Source organism: Plutella xylostella, chromosome 19 (genome assembly GCF_932276165.1).
Source record: "Plutella xylostella chromosome 19, ilPluXylo3.1, whole genome shotgun sequence".
NCBI lineage: Eukaryota > Metazoa > Arthropoda > Insecta > Lepidoptera > Plutellidae > Plutella > Plutella xylostella.
This window is the reverse complement of record NC_063999.1, coordinates 6,792,917-6,806,161: the sequence shown is the minus strand read 5'-3', so window position 1 is coordinate 6,806,161 and position 13,245 is coordinate 6,792,917. Positions and strand designations below refer to the sequence as shown.

Genomic DNA, 13,245 nt, shown 5'->3' with positions numbered 1-13,245 from the left:
ATCTTGTATTCAGGTGATCGCTTCGACTTGAAAAGTTTTCCCGTGGGAATTCCGGGATAAAAAGTATCTAGAAGTAAAAATAGAAGATAAAAAGTAAAAGTAAGTCTATCTTCTTTCTCAGGGCCTAGACCATATATGTATACCAAATTTCATTCTAATCCGTTCAGTAGTTTTGGCGTGAAAGCGTAACAAACAGACAGACAGACACAGTTACTTTCGCATTCATAATATTAGTTAAGATGTTAGGATTGACAATATTATTAACTTCTTATCTTAAAAACACAAACACGATCGTACTGTATCCATCAATGTCACAGATATTTATTACATAATAAAACGACGAAACGAACGCAAATATACGTTATTTATTGCTACTTATACCGTGTGTTTATACTATTTAAGATAAGTGACCGACAAACTATAAAAGACCGTCATTCAGTATGTCGTGACGAAGCTAGGTAGGTACATAGGACAGGTGTTGTGTGAATGAGCTAGATCAAACAAAACTAAACCTTAGATGTGTGTGTAGAGAAAGTGTATCGAAAGTAAAGGATCTGTGCAAGATATTCCACACCAAATGTTGCTATTTATTTTTCTCCGATACCCGCATGGATAGAACAATCAGGAATAGCATTTTTTCACTGAAGGCAAACCTAGTTCCACCAGTACATAAGTTCGATAATTAAAGTGGTTCTAACCATCACAGCTGCCGTTGCTCCGGTCGGACTCATCGCTGCTCCTGCGGAACAGCCAGCGTTGCACGAGATCGATGCTGGCCTCCTCCCCAGCCAGCATCGCTACCAACACTGGTCAACACTCATCAACACTCAACACACACATCACACCACTTGTTTACAAGCACGAGTTGACACTCAAAAGTTATGACAACACGAAAACGAGTTTGATAAAAAAACTCGCTAATTGAACACCGTTCGAAAACAAGTCGGCTCGTCGAGTCTAAATGCGGCTTGAGCCAGTAGACTCGACCAGTGAGTGAGGCAAGGTGACAGGCGACTCGCCTGCCGCTGGCGCGAGTAGGGGGGTGAATGTAGGCCGTGCGCCTTATCGAGAGACGTTTGATCCGACGCAGGGTGCGGTGATAAGTTATGGTAACTAGCCAGTGCTGATAATAAGTGTACTAACGGGGCTAATGATGTGAACTTTGTAAGTGTAGGTGGAAATAAGCTTCGAGGCATGTTTGGGTTGTTGTGTTATTATTTTTGATATAGGTATTATAGTGAGTAAGTGTCTTGCACTTGGGTATTACATTGTTTATAAGTAATCCGTTTTTATTATAGTTCTATGTATAATATTATTTCAATTACGTGATGAACTGATGAATCTGATGATAAGTACATCTTGCTTGTTAAAACCCAGTCCGCACTTACTGGTATAAAATAATTTGTGTAATATTATGTTCTATACCATGTGTAGCCAAAACAGCCGATTTTCTTTTCTCTCTTTCTGATCTGAATTTATATAATTCCACCTTAATATTATATGCAATGCCGACACCGACGCCGCAACCGTTGCTCTCAAATTTTGCGATGCGGACGGTGTGCTCGTGCGCCGATGACATGCGTAAATTTTGTAAGGCGAACGCTAGCGTTAGGTGGCGAATAGGCGGCGGACGACACGACGTTGCAACAGAAGTCTTGTCGCAAATCGCGTTTCTACATATCGAACTTCATGTCGCTTTCCGCCAAATGAACCTGTCAAGAAAAACATAAAAACAAATATGTAAGTAGTGTGTTTACGATACGTCGCCTCCTGCAACCATGTCTTTGCACCTCAAACTACTTTCACTCCGGGCTAATGCGTGTCGTCGTGACTCGTGCGTTACCGTCACTGCTGATACATTGACACTCGAACACAAAGGCGTTGGCATAAAGAGATTGCGTTCCCTTGCCTCGATGCGTCTCGGAAACCTTATCGGATAATGTTTGCAGCTGGTTTTGCAATACAATACGTTACTGTACCTCGGTGGCAATGCACACTGGGATTATATCACCAACTGGAGCGTACAATTTGTGAGATTTAAATTATATGTGTAGAAGGAAAATACTTTTGTGATTATTTGTAGGGCTTCGATAGTGTGATTAGGTTCTGTGTATGAGGTTAATGGCATAAAAAGGGTTCAGTTCCTACTATGTAATTGGGCACTATAACCTACTGCTCTCAATATCAACGTGCCGAAATGTTCAGGACAACACTAATTAATTGCAAAAATAAATATGGTTGACCATCAAAGGTTTCACTTAATATGAATGATGTTAAATATCCAGAAAGCGAACCTTTTTAAATAAGTAGATTAGTGATTTGCTATTATAAATATGTATTAATTTGTACAGTAATACTTCAACATTTTATTTATTATGAATTTTGCACTAATCAGTTCGTTTGTTCGTTCGTCCAATAAAGTTCGCGATCTTCTAGCGCGGCTGGCGGCTGTAGAATCGCCTGTCGAACGCAAAGTTGCCTAGAATAGGCGCTGCCCGATGTCAACCAGTTTGGCCAGATTTCTGGTTGAGATTTGTTGAGTAAATATTTTGTAATCGAATGTTATAGAGGATTAGAAATCTATACGATATGACTGTCTGGTGTCGGCGAGTCACACTTATTGAACGGGTGTTATTGAACTTATTGAAATTGTAGGCACACATTTAATTGAACTGTCATTACATACGAGTATTATGTATGTGTATGTTACATAAACATACAGGATGTTGTAAAAAGGTTATACTGAGCTGAAACCTACGTGTGCATGTTGTATGTAAGCCCGGAAATGAAATCGGAATGTTCGCGAGTTTTTGAAATATTTTGATCCTACTCGTATGTAGGACCTACGGATCAATGATCAATTTCAATGAAGTAACAAGGAATACGATAAGTAAATACAAATCTTTAATATGTATTTGCTGCGTTAGCACCAAAAAAAAACCGTAGTACTTAATGAATTTTGCGGGCCCGGGTTCAATTTCTGGCTAGAGCAAGTAGAAGACGAGAATTTATTACCGTTCCTGTCAAGCACCATCTGTCCATCATCAGTATAATCAGTAAGTAATAGTCCACTGTTGGACTAATAGGCCTCTCTTAAAGACCGACACAACACTCTGAGGCCCAGGAGGGCCTTATCCAGTAACTACCGGCTACCTGTGGGGTTACCACCACCGAACATTAGCAATTAAGTAACAGGCGAGCGATGCTGCTAAGCTGAGCGTGTCGGTGGTGGTACGCAAATTTCTCCATAGTCGGTTAGAGCATAACCAGGGAGTACCTAGTGGTTGACTCTTGACACATCTGTCATGAATTTTATATGGAGATGACGTTTAATTTATAAATCAATCCCTGTCGGTTAGATAACCGACTATGGAGAAATTGGCACTTAGCGTTGTTTATGGTGTCGCCTAACAACTGAAAAATATAAGCATCACTACGGAATCACACCTTGATATCTGAATACGTCATAATGACGTTTCACGCAAAGATCACAGTATTAGGCTTGATAGTGCTATCTAGGCGGATGAACAAAACTAGCTCTTATGTGTTCGTGTTAAGGTATTCGTAGTAAGAATTAAAACGATAATAGTAGTTACGTCACATGTGGAATGTTTCGGCAGAAATAATTAAATAAATAAGCTGCTCTATCAGTAGTACGAGCCTATCGATATCTGTATATACAGGATGTTGCAAAAAGGGCATACTAAGCCGAAAGGGGGTGACTCAGAGGGTCATTCTGAACAACTTTTGTTCTACGAATTTACGAATTTAATTTGGAGTTTTAGCATACCCTTTTTGCAACATCCTATATACTCTACTATTTATATAGCGAGTTCTAAAAGTGGTTACAAAGCCGAAAGAGCGTCATTCTTAACCATTTTTATTATACTAAATTTATATTAAAATAAATGCACTCCTCACATTTTAAATAAAACGTTATATATATGCTCAACAAGATTTAAATGGAAAAGAATATATTTTTTCGTGAATTTTCTATTCTTTTACAACACAAGAAGTTCAGGATCCAGGACCCGCTTTCAGTATACGATAACATCCTGTATAATTAAAGAACCATACCTACTTAGCAATTTCAAAACGTTGTAATTTTATTTATTTATTTTATTTTAGGAAAACTTACAGCACAATTTGAAGGTATAACAATAGAATGAGCAGTAAAAGGCCTTTTACAAGTTTCCACTGATAGAAATAACTTAATAATATTTACGCTAAAACAAAGTAGCAAACTAAAGTAGATACAATAACATATTACCTACTAAACTGTATATATGTAAAACTACAAAGATGTTTAATAAAAATTACATTGTGAAAATGTATAATACATAAAATCTGTAATGTATGATTGACTAATTACTATACATAGTGTTGCTATATTGCTATGTTGGTATATTATTTCGGAGTATATAAGATGATATAAATATAAGTGTAAACCACTGTTGTTGGTAAACGCTAGAGATCCGATAATATTTGCACAAATATTACCTAGACTTCGCAAAATGGCCTCTAGGCATTTGAAGAACCGCTTAAAGCAAGTACTTTTTATTTCCACCTCGTGCAGAGTTAATAGTCGTCGTGATTATGTTTAGATTAATCGTTACTGACTTTACGACCTCCGCAGTTTCAAGCTTTGTAAATTACTTTTCTTATTTACCTACTGATATTTAGCACAGTGTTGTTTTTATTTATTATTTCCTCCGTTGCAGATCTTAGGTCTTTGACCATAATCTGTTAGATCATTAGCACCCCTGTTAAAATAAGGTTGTAATCCACGATTAGGCAAACGTAGTGTATGACGCCCTCCGGCTGGATGGGGTGACGATTTGCGAAAGGTGGTTGGTAATAATTGGATGCGGAAAGCTATAGCTCGCATCTAATGGAAAGAAAGAAAGAAAGAAGAAAGAAAGAAAGATACATTTATTTGACACACTGAGACAGAATAATAAGACAAAAAAAGAAAAGAAAAAAGAAAAAACAACAAAATAAAGAGAATACTTAATACAGAACAAACAAAACAAATAAAGGTTGCTGTCCAGAGTCTCAAAACGGCACCAGCTCAGCATATGCTATGGACAGTGAGGCCACAGCGCTGGTTTTCAGCTGGCTCCGTCAATGGCGTGCTTTGGGAGAGGCCAGCAGGTAACTGCTATAGGCTGATGATATCTAAACAATAGGATGGAGTTCATAAGTGATCATTTTTCGTGACCAGTATAGGTAGTTTTATAAGTTTGTCGAGTGTATCTGTGTATATTCTGCCTTTGATAATCTTCGAAAAATATGCAGCGAAGCAGTTTTAAAATGTTAATATCAAAACTATATCTAAAAGGGATCTTGTTCTACTTCTAGATAAGTTCCTTTCGTTCTTAACGTTGTTTGAAAGAACCTACATTCAGTAATTTTCTATTATGTATTCATCATTTTCATCACGACCCATTACGTCCCCACTGCTGGGGCAAGGGTCTCCTTCTAATGAAGGAAGGGTGTAGGCCTAGTCCACCACGCTGGCCAAGTGCGGGTTGGTGGACTATTATGTATCTAAGAATGTATTGTATTTTGTTGAAAATTAGTTATTAATTAGCTGCTTACTATTTCCCATATTCTCAAAGTCACAGTTACTTATATCTTCAAGATAGTTCAACCAAAGTTCACGAACATTGCGGTTCCTAAACTAATCCAATTTGCTTAGCTATATTAAATCGTATTACCATACACATACGGTACCACTATTCCCCACTCGAGTGATTAGTGAGATATTTCACAATGAGAGTAAAATGGACCGTAAGTAAGTATAGCTTTTGCGTTTTGCAATAGGTACACCATGGCAATTTTTTATGAATTTGCATAGTAAGCTCAAAATAATATTATATTTTAATAATATCACTTTTTTGAGTTTTTTTTACTCTTAGGTATGTGATAGAGCTCATTCTCTAGATTTCATTAATTAGCAATATAATGTTTTTACATTTAAGTATTTTTATACTTAAAAAGTGGACTTACAACTGTCTACCACTGCGGTGCAAAGTTGTACTCATACATTGCTTAGCAAAGAAAAAGGCCGTGTTAATATAAAATACAGGCTAAGGAAGAATTTCAGATCGTAAACCTATGTATTATAAATCTATATAACTTTGATTACATTATGTATGTATGTATTTAAGTATTTATTATTAAACATGAATGTTTACTACATTTTGTACACCTTCCTCATTTATTCTTTAAGTCTCTCCTCCACCCAAAGGTTGCCTGGAAGAGATCGCTTTTAGCGATAAGGCCGCCTATTGCGTTATATTGTAAATTGTTATTTGTGTAATTGTTTTTAAGTCAATAAAGTAGTATTCTATTCTATTCTATTAGGTATCAACTAGTAAAACTGCCAGTTATTGGCCAACTAAGCGGATTGGCCACTTCAAAGCTGAATTATTTCATACAGATTAAACCAAAATTGACAGATGGTGTATGAATGTAATCTAGAAAAGCTACTTTTGCCTCGCAGTAAATCAATAATTTATTTAGAAAACATTAACCAATAAAAAATTATATGTTATTGCAAACCTGTGTAAAATTGCAGTTATTGGCCAAAAAAATCACTTACCGGCCATCCATAGGCTGGTTATTGGCCACAGGAAATAATTTTATAAAAAAGCTTTAAACCTCAAAAAATATTGTCTCCTTTAATAAAAACTTTATTAAAATCAGTTGCAGAATAATATTAACCACGGCTAAACTTCAAAAACAAAAAAAATCAATCAACTTTATAAGAATAAAATACTAGGAATATAACATTTACAATTACATGTTTTTTGTATACATAATTATATAATTACTTAATAAACACCGTTCCTGCGTACTTTACATACAACCAATCAAGCAAAGCAAGATCTACCGACGCTGTACGTGCGTATTTTATTCATCGTCATAGAATCATCATCAGCCAATACTCATCCACTGCTGGACATAGGCCTCTCCCAAACATAACACTTGGTCCTCGTCCTCGGCCTTCCTCATCCAGCCACTACCAGCTACCCGCCTAAGATCGTCGGTCCAGCGGGCAGGAGGGCGTCCCACGTTGCTTTTGCCTGTTCGTGGTCTCTATACGAGAGCTCGTCTAACCCAACGGTTATCGGTTCTTCGGCAGAATCGGGAGATATGACTGCCATTTTATCTAAGCACATTTTGACAGCTAACCTTTTCGCTAAGCTTTTCGGTAACCTTAGTTCTTTGACAGATAACCCTCTTTCTGATACGATCTATGAAGCAACCCCAAGCATATAGCTCTCTCCATAGCATGTGCACTTTAAATAGGTGCACCAGTCTGCACCATACGTCATCACTGTGCAGTGCAGTGGTTTACTAGACTTTTATCTTCAGGCTTTGAGGGATGCCTAGTATGCCTACAGGTTGGGAAGCAGCATTTAGGCCACTTAGCATCCAGCTGAGTTCCGGCAGACATTCTGCCATATTGACGATGTCGTCTGCGCAGTGGAGGTGTGACATGTGTCCGTTCCAGCGTCTTAAAGACATCTTCTAATGCATCGGTCTTCAGTTTCTGAGATATCACATCTCCCTGTCTCACTCCTCGTTGCCTTTGGATAGGTCTTTTCTTGTGGTACTGTACTTGGACAGTCATAGTAGCAGCATTGTATAGACACCTAAACACCCCGATATAGCGACAGTCGATTTAGCATCTCTCCAAGGAGTCCAAAACTGCCCGTCTCGGTGGAGACGAAGGCTTTCTCACAGTCCTCAAAGACTAGACACAGAGGCTGATTATACTCTTCGGTCTTCTGTATAATCTGCCTTACTGTGTAGATCTATTGTACTAAAGTCTTTTCGAAACCCAGCTTGCTCTGGGGGCTGAAACTCGTCGAGCTTTTGGGCAAGACGGTTCGTCAATCGATATCCTTCAATAAAATATTGTTGAATTTATGAAAACTATTTTCTATTGTCTTATGTCTTGTCTTTTATGAATTTGAAGGCTTTATTTAAGTCATCTGAAGAATTCTGTCTTCATTTAGGTGGCATCCCGTTGCTGATGATTTGCGCACTGTAACAAAATACATCGGTCGGATATTGGCCACTTCACCACTAAATACTGGCCACCTATGCCAGTAACTGAATTTAATTGATAAAAGTGCGTGATATTTTGCCACACGATACTACAACTTATGAATATTGTGAAAACAGCCGATTTTCATCTAAATAGAGTACTTGCATTTTTATTTAGTTATTGGCATAGGCGGCCAGTAACAGAAAATTTGCAATACAATATTGATTCAATTATTGGCCACCTCCAAAAACTCACCTTCCCAAAGGTAATTGCATGAAACTATAATATATTAATAAAACTTACCATTAACACCATACAAATATGCTAAAGAAATCACTTAAATTGCGTTCAATCACCAATAATGTCAATTTTGAAGAAATGTGTTTCGTTAAGAAATACGTTACTCTGAAGCGTACACGCGGAAGTCCGACCGCCAACCGTCAGAAAAAGGCGGCATAGAAAAAGGCGCTTTTTTTTCATAGTGGCAAAAAATTGTACTAAAATCAAAGTCAGTTAGATAACAAAGTTCTATTAAAAATCACAAATGGCAGGTGATGCCTCATTCCATATTTTATGATTTTTAAGTTTATAGTGGCCAGTAACTAACGATGGCTAATAACTGGCAGTTTTACCCTATATCTTACCCTAATTAGCGGCTGACGTTAATCTTACCGACTAATAATTATTTTTCCGCGGTTATAGACCTCTAGTGTTTGTCGACGAAACGCTTATAAGAAGATGAAGAGTATAATTAATATAACTATAACTATACACAAACAGGTTGATACAAAAATATTTTTTTTCTCGATTTTCCTAAAGTCATAAAAGACAAAAGTTGTTCAGATTGACGAGATGAGTCACCCCGTTTCGGCTTACTATACCACTTTTGCAATAACACTGTATTCATTTTCAACAAGAGTAGGTACCTACACCGACTATACGACTTGCGTACAAAAAAGTTTTGGTTTTTTCTGTCACCTGCATACATTATCTGTCAAAAGTTTCATGATAGTTTCCGCAAGAGGCGCCACTTAGTATGCGAGAAAACGTAAACTTTTATAGTTTTCGCCAAACTGTCAAACCTGTACTAGACCCCCAGGTAAGTGTTTGTCAACAGAACTAGTCCTAACCCTAATTGATTCTAACCGCACACGAGTTGATGTCCCCGGGGAGACTTTAGACTTGCCTCTTGGATAAACGATATTAGTTTCATATCTATCTAGGGAACCTTTCACTTGTAAGGTGTACCTGAGATAAACTTAGTTCAATTTTCCTAAGTTTTTAAAATGTTTTGTCTGAATTTTTTTAGCGGAAAAGTGATACTTATTTAGATAGGTAGAGAAAAACGTAAAAGGTAACATTATATATGTCGCAGGCATCTGGTTAAATCTCCTTTTTGATTGAACCACTAGCCCGTTCATTGGATGGCGCTATTCAGTTGTATGACTAAAGGACAACTCGTCAAGTCGTTGATTGTAACGTTTGACGTCTTGACTGAACGTCATTCAGCGAAGTCGTTGAATGGGATATAGTATAGCAATTATGTAATATCTGGTTAGGGTGAACATAACCAGACAAGAGTTAACAAAAAGACTTTTTTACAAAGCTCTTATCTCACAAATTAACTAAACAATAACAATAAACGTACCTTCATATTGTTGTTCATAATTATCCAGTTTCGTCACAATTTTTTCTTTGAAACTATCCGCTCGCGGCGTAATAATAGATAAATCCATGTTGTCACACTATTTTAACACAAATAACGCACTTTAAAGCTAATTTATTTGAAAAAAACTAACAATATAGGTGGTTTTTGTGTCAGCTGTTAGCTGTGATGATTTTAAGTCAGCTAACTAGTTGGACGTTTTGTGACGCTTGTAAAATCAACGTTCGGCCTAGTCATACAATTGAGCAGCGCCATCCAATGAACAGGCTAGTGGTTCAATCAAAAAGGAGATTAAACCAGATGCCTGCAACATATATAAATATAATATTAAAAATAATTTACCGTTTTAAAGTACCTAAATATATTTTTAACCGACTTCAAAAAAAGGAGGAGGTTCTCAATTCGTCGGGATCTTTTTTTTTTTTTTTTATATTTTTTTTTATGTATGTTCACCGATTACTCCGCCGTTTATGAACCGATTTTGAAAATTCTTTTTTTGTTGTATTGGGTTGAGCTTCCAGGTGGTCCCATTTTTTTTTCAGAATTTTATCTCACCCCCAAGGGTGGGTAAAGGGGTAAAAACAGGGTATGAATTTCAATTTTGGGCACATATTAACCGATTCTAATGAAATTAAGAACGTAAATATAGTTCTTATAACAAAAAAATATGATGGTGACCTTGAGCTGATCTGATGATGGAAACGGAAGGCAGTCAGGGGAACTCCTCAACGGTATATAGCAACTACTTCGTGTTTAGGCTTGAATGATTCGTATTGATTAGTAGGACATTTTGGTATCATTTGCACCTTACTTTTGATTGAAAATTATTACAAATAAACTAAAAACTATTAAATAAAATAATAATTAAAAAAATTCAAAAACCGACTTCAAAAAACCACTAAAATGTAAGAAATAATTTAAGGTTTACACAAATTCTACTCGTATGAGACAGTACAAATATACCTAAGCAGGAACTGTTCTTTTTTGAAGTTGGTGCCATATTTCTTCAGATTACTTTGTCACCGCACCAACATCAAAAAAGAACAGTTCCTGCTTAGGTATATTTGTACTGTCTCATACGAGTAGAATTTGTGTAAACCTTAAATTATTTCTTACATTTTAGTGGTTTTTTGAAGTCGGTTTTTTTATACTCTCTAATTGAAAACATAATTATAGTTTCTTTCAACTGATGATAACAATTTATTAACTTACACAATTTCAAAATGGTTCTTTGAAATTGTGGAAGTGAATAAAATGGTATCCATCAGTTCACCTTAAGAGTATTCTCTTATTTCTCTCAAAACTTTTAGTTTCAAACGTGATTTTTTAACTAAGATGGAAAACGTATTTTTTCGTAGTTTGCGCAGTAGTTTGAAACTAAAAGTTTTGTGAGAATAAGAGAATACCTAGTATGTTGCCGAAAACTTTAATATGGTTATATTTGTGTGAAAATTAAAAATAATTTACCTATTGGCGTAAATTAGGATATTATTCTCAGCGCGGGACGCGGAACAGATCGGCGGTGGAGCGGGACAATAGTCGACAATCGTGGATAATGTGGGACATTACGCGTAATGACTGCCAGCGCCATTATCGGTCGATTTGTTCCTCTGTCAGTCGCTCGTGTCACTTTACTGCGTGTTGCTAAATTTTGGCGCGTATAGCAACGATAGAGCGGTGGTGGCGTAATGGATAAGGCGTCGTCCTCTCAATCGAGAGGCCGTGGGTTCAAATCCTGGCCTGTAGCAATGAATTCTTTCAATTGTGTTTTCAATGATGGAAAACATCGTCAGGAAACCTGTACGTGGTAGTTATAAGTGGTATGGTTTTGCATTTATATTATTTCTGGAATTAAATAAATGATAGCTTAAAACAAACATCTAGATTGTAGAAGTGTATTGTACTTATTCCAAAACGGCGATATGGTTCGCAACCTATCACGTGAGTACAAATTTACTGCGAAAAGTGGGTGGCTCGTTTGTGAGCCACCTCTGACTACCCCTTCGGGGATTACAGTCGAGTCGTGAGTGCATATGTATGTACTTATGTATATGTAGCAACGATAATATTATTTTATTACGAACTAAAGGGAGTGTCCGTGCAAAATAAACTCGTACGAGCGATGAGGCGCTACTAAGCGCTTATACCCGAAGCGCGATTGATACTCACACGATATCGTTTTATGTAACTCGCACGCTCCAACGACGAGCGATTGGTGTAGTGTTTGTTAGTGACCGCTATGCCGATGGTTCCCGGTTCGATCCCCGGCCGGAGCAGATATTCATCCAAAGCCAGATATTTGTCTTGGGTATACGGTATACCGTATACCTAATATTTAACTATCCATGTACCTTTGTAGATACCTATATCAGCTGTCTGATACCTATAGGTATTACAGACTCTGTAACTCATATTTATAGATTTGCGCCAAAAAATATAGCCTTGGTTTATTGGTTCCCATTTTACAACGAATTAAATTTACAAGAAAAGGTTAAATTTAGTTAAACAATAATAAATAATTGGACTTATTTTCGACGTCGGATCTCGTGTTACGATTTACTTAATGGCAAATGTGAGGGAAATATCCGTTGATAGCTTTAATTAACAATGTAACCACAGAAAGCTTTTGGTAGCTTTTAGTGAGCTTTCATTAATTCTCCATTACAGTTTCCCGTGTAACTTTTGTGGAAATTCAACTACTTACTTAAATAGAAATGGTTTCGCAGTTAGGTACCTAAATGTAGGTACATACAAAATTTGTGCCTAAGTCATCCCAGATATAATATGATGACTCTAAGTATATCGATTATATTTATAACACTCTACAAAAAGGGGTGTTATAAATTTAACGTGTCTATGTATATTATGCCTGTGGTAGCGTATCTCCAAAACGGCTGAACTTATCGATTCGTCTTTTTGGGTAATATTACTCCGAGTGTTCTTAGCCATATTTTATCAAAATTGGCTACGCCGTTCAAAAGCTATGCTACTTTTAGTGTTAAACATCGGGTTTTCACCGTTGTTAAAATGTTTACCATTTGCCTACACAGAACCCTAAAACACTTACATGCTTATTGAGATACATGGTTACACTATGAATTTTCATGAAGCAACACTTAAGATACTAACAGAGTGTATATTTTCGAAAACAAATGAATTTAACACGGCTTAGTATAACAGTGAGGTTAATTATACCGTTTGTTTATAAAACAAAGAGTTTCCAAGTTAAACAGTGTTAGGAACAATGTTGCAGTAAAAGTGGGTAAAACTAGTTAATCCCGGCCATTATTCACTATTCTGAGTAATTCTGACCCGGGGCTAGTAGAGAGTGGGGAAAGCCGAAGGTTTAGCCGAAACTGTGGAAGTTTTTGGGTTTCGGTGTGTGTTACATTATCTAATGATGTGTGTCATAATCATAGTAATCGTATAAGGTTGCCTTGAGAAGATCGCTTTTAGCGGTTAGGCCGCTTATTGCGCTTATTCTTAGCTACCTTTAAAATCGAATATATATATGTTG

General features: G+C 36.8%; 1 protein-coding gene across 4 annotated transcripts in view; it reads right to left on the bottom strand.

The window, feature by feature from the left end:
• The window catches only part of LOC105396850 (high affinity cAMP-specific and IBMX-insensitive 3',5'-cyclic phosphodiesterase 8), a 153,748-nt gene that overhangs the window by 78,820 nt on the left and 61,683 nt on the right, over positions 1-13,245 (bottom strand). Inside the window, exon 1 of one of the 4 annotated variants that reach the window (XM_048627732.1) lies at positions 699-1,398. The exons of the other annotated variants lie outside the window; for them this stretch is intronic. Within the exon in view, the coding sequence (XP_048483689.1) occupies positions 699-795 (97 nt within the window). The 5' untranslated portion in view covers positions 796-1,398. Of the gene's footprint in view, positions 1-698; positions 1,399-13,245 lie in introns of those variants that run through there. 4 annotated transcript variants of the gene reach the window in all.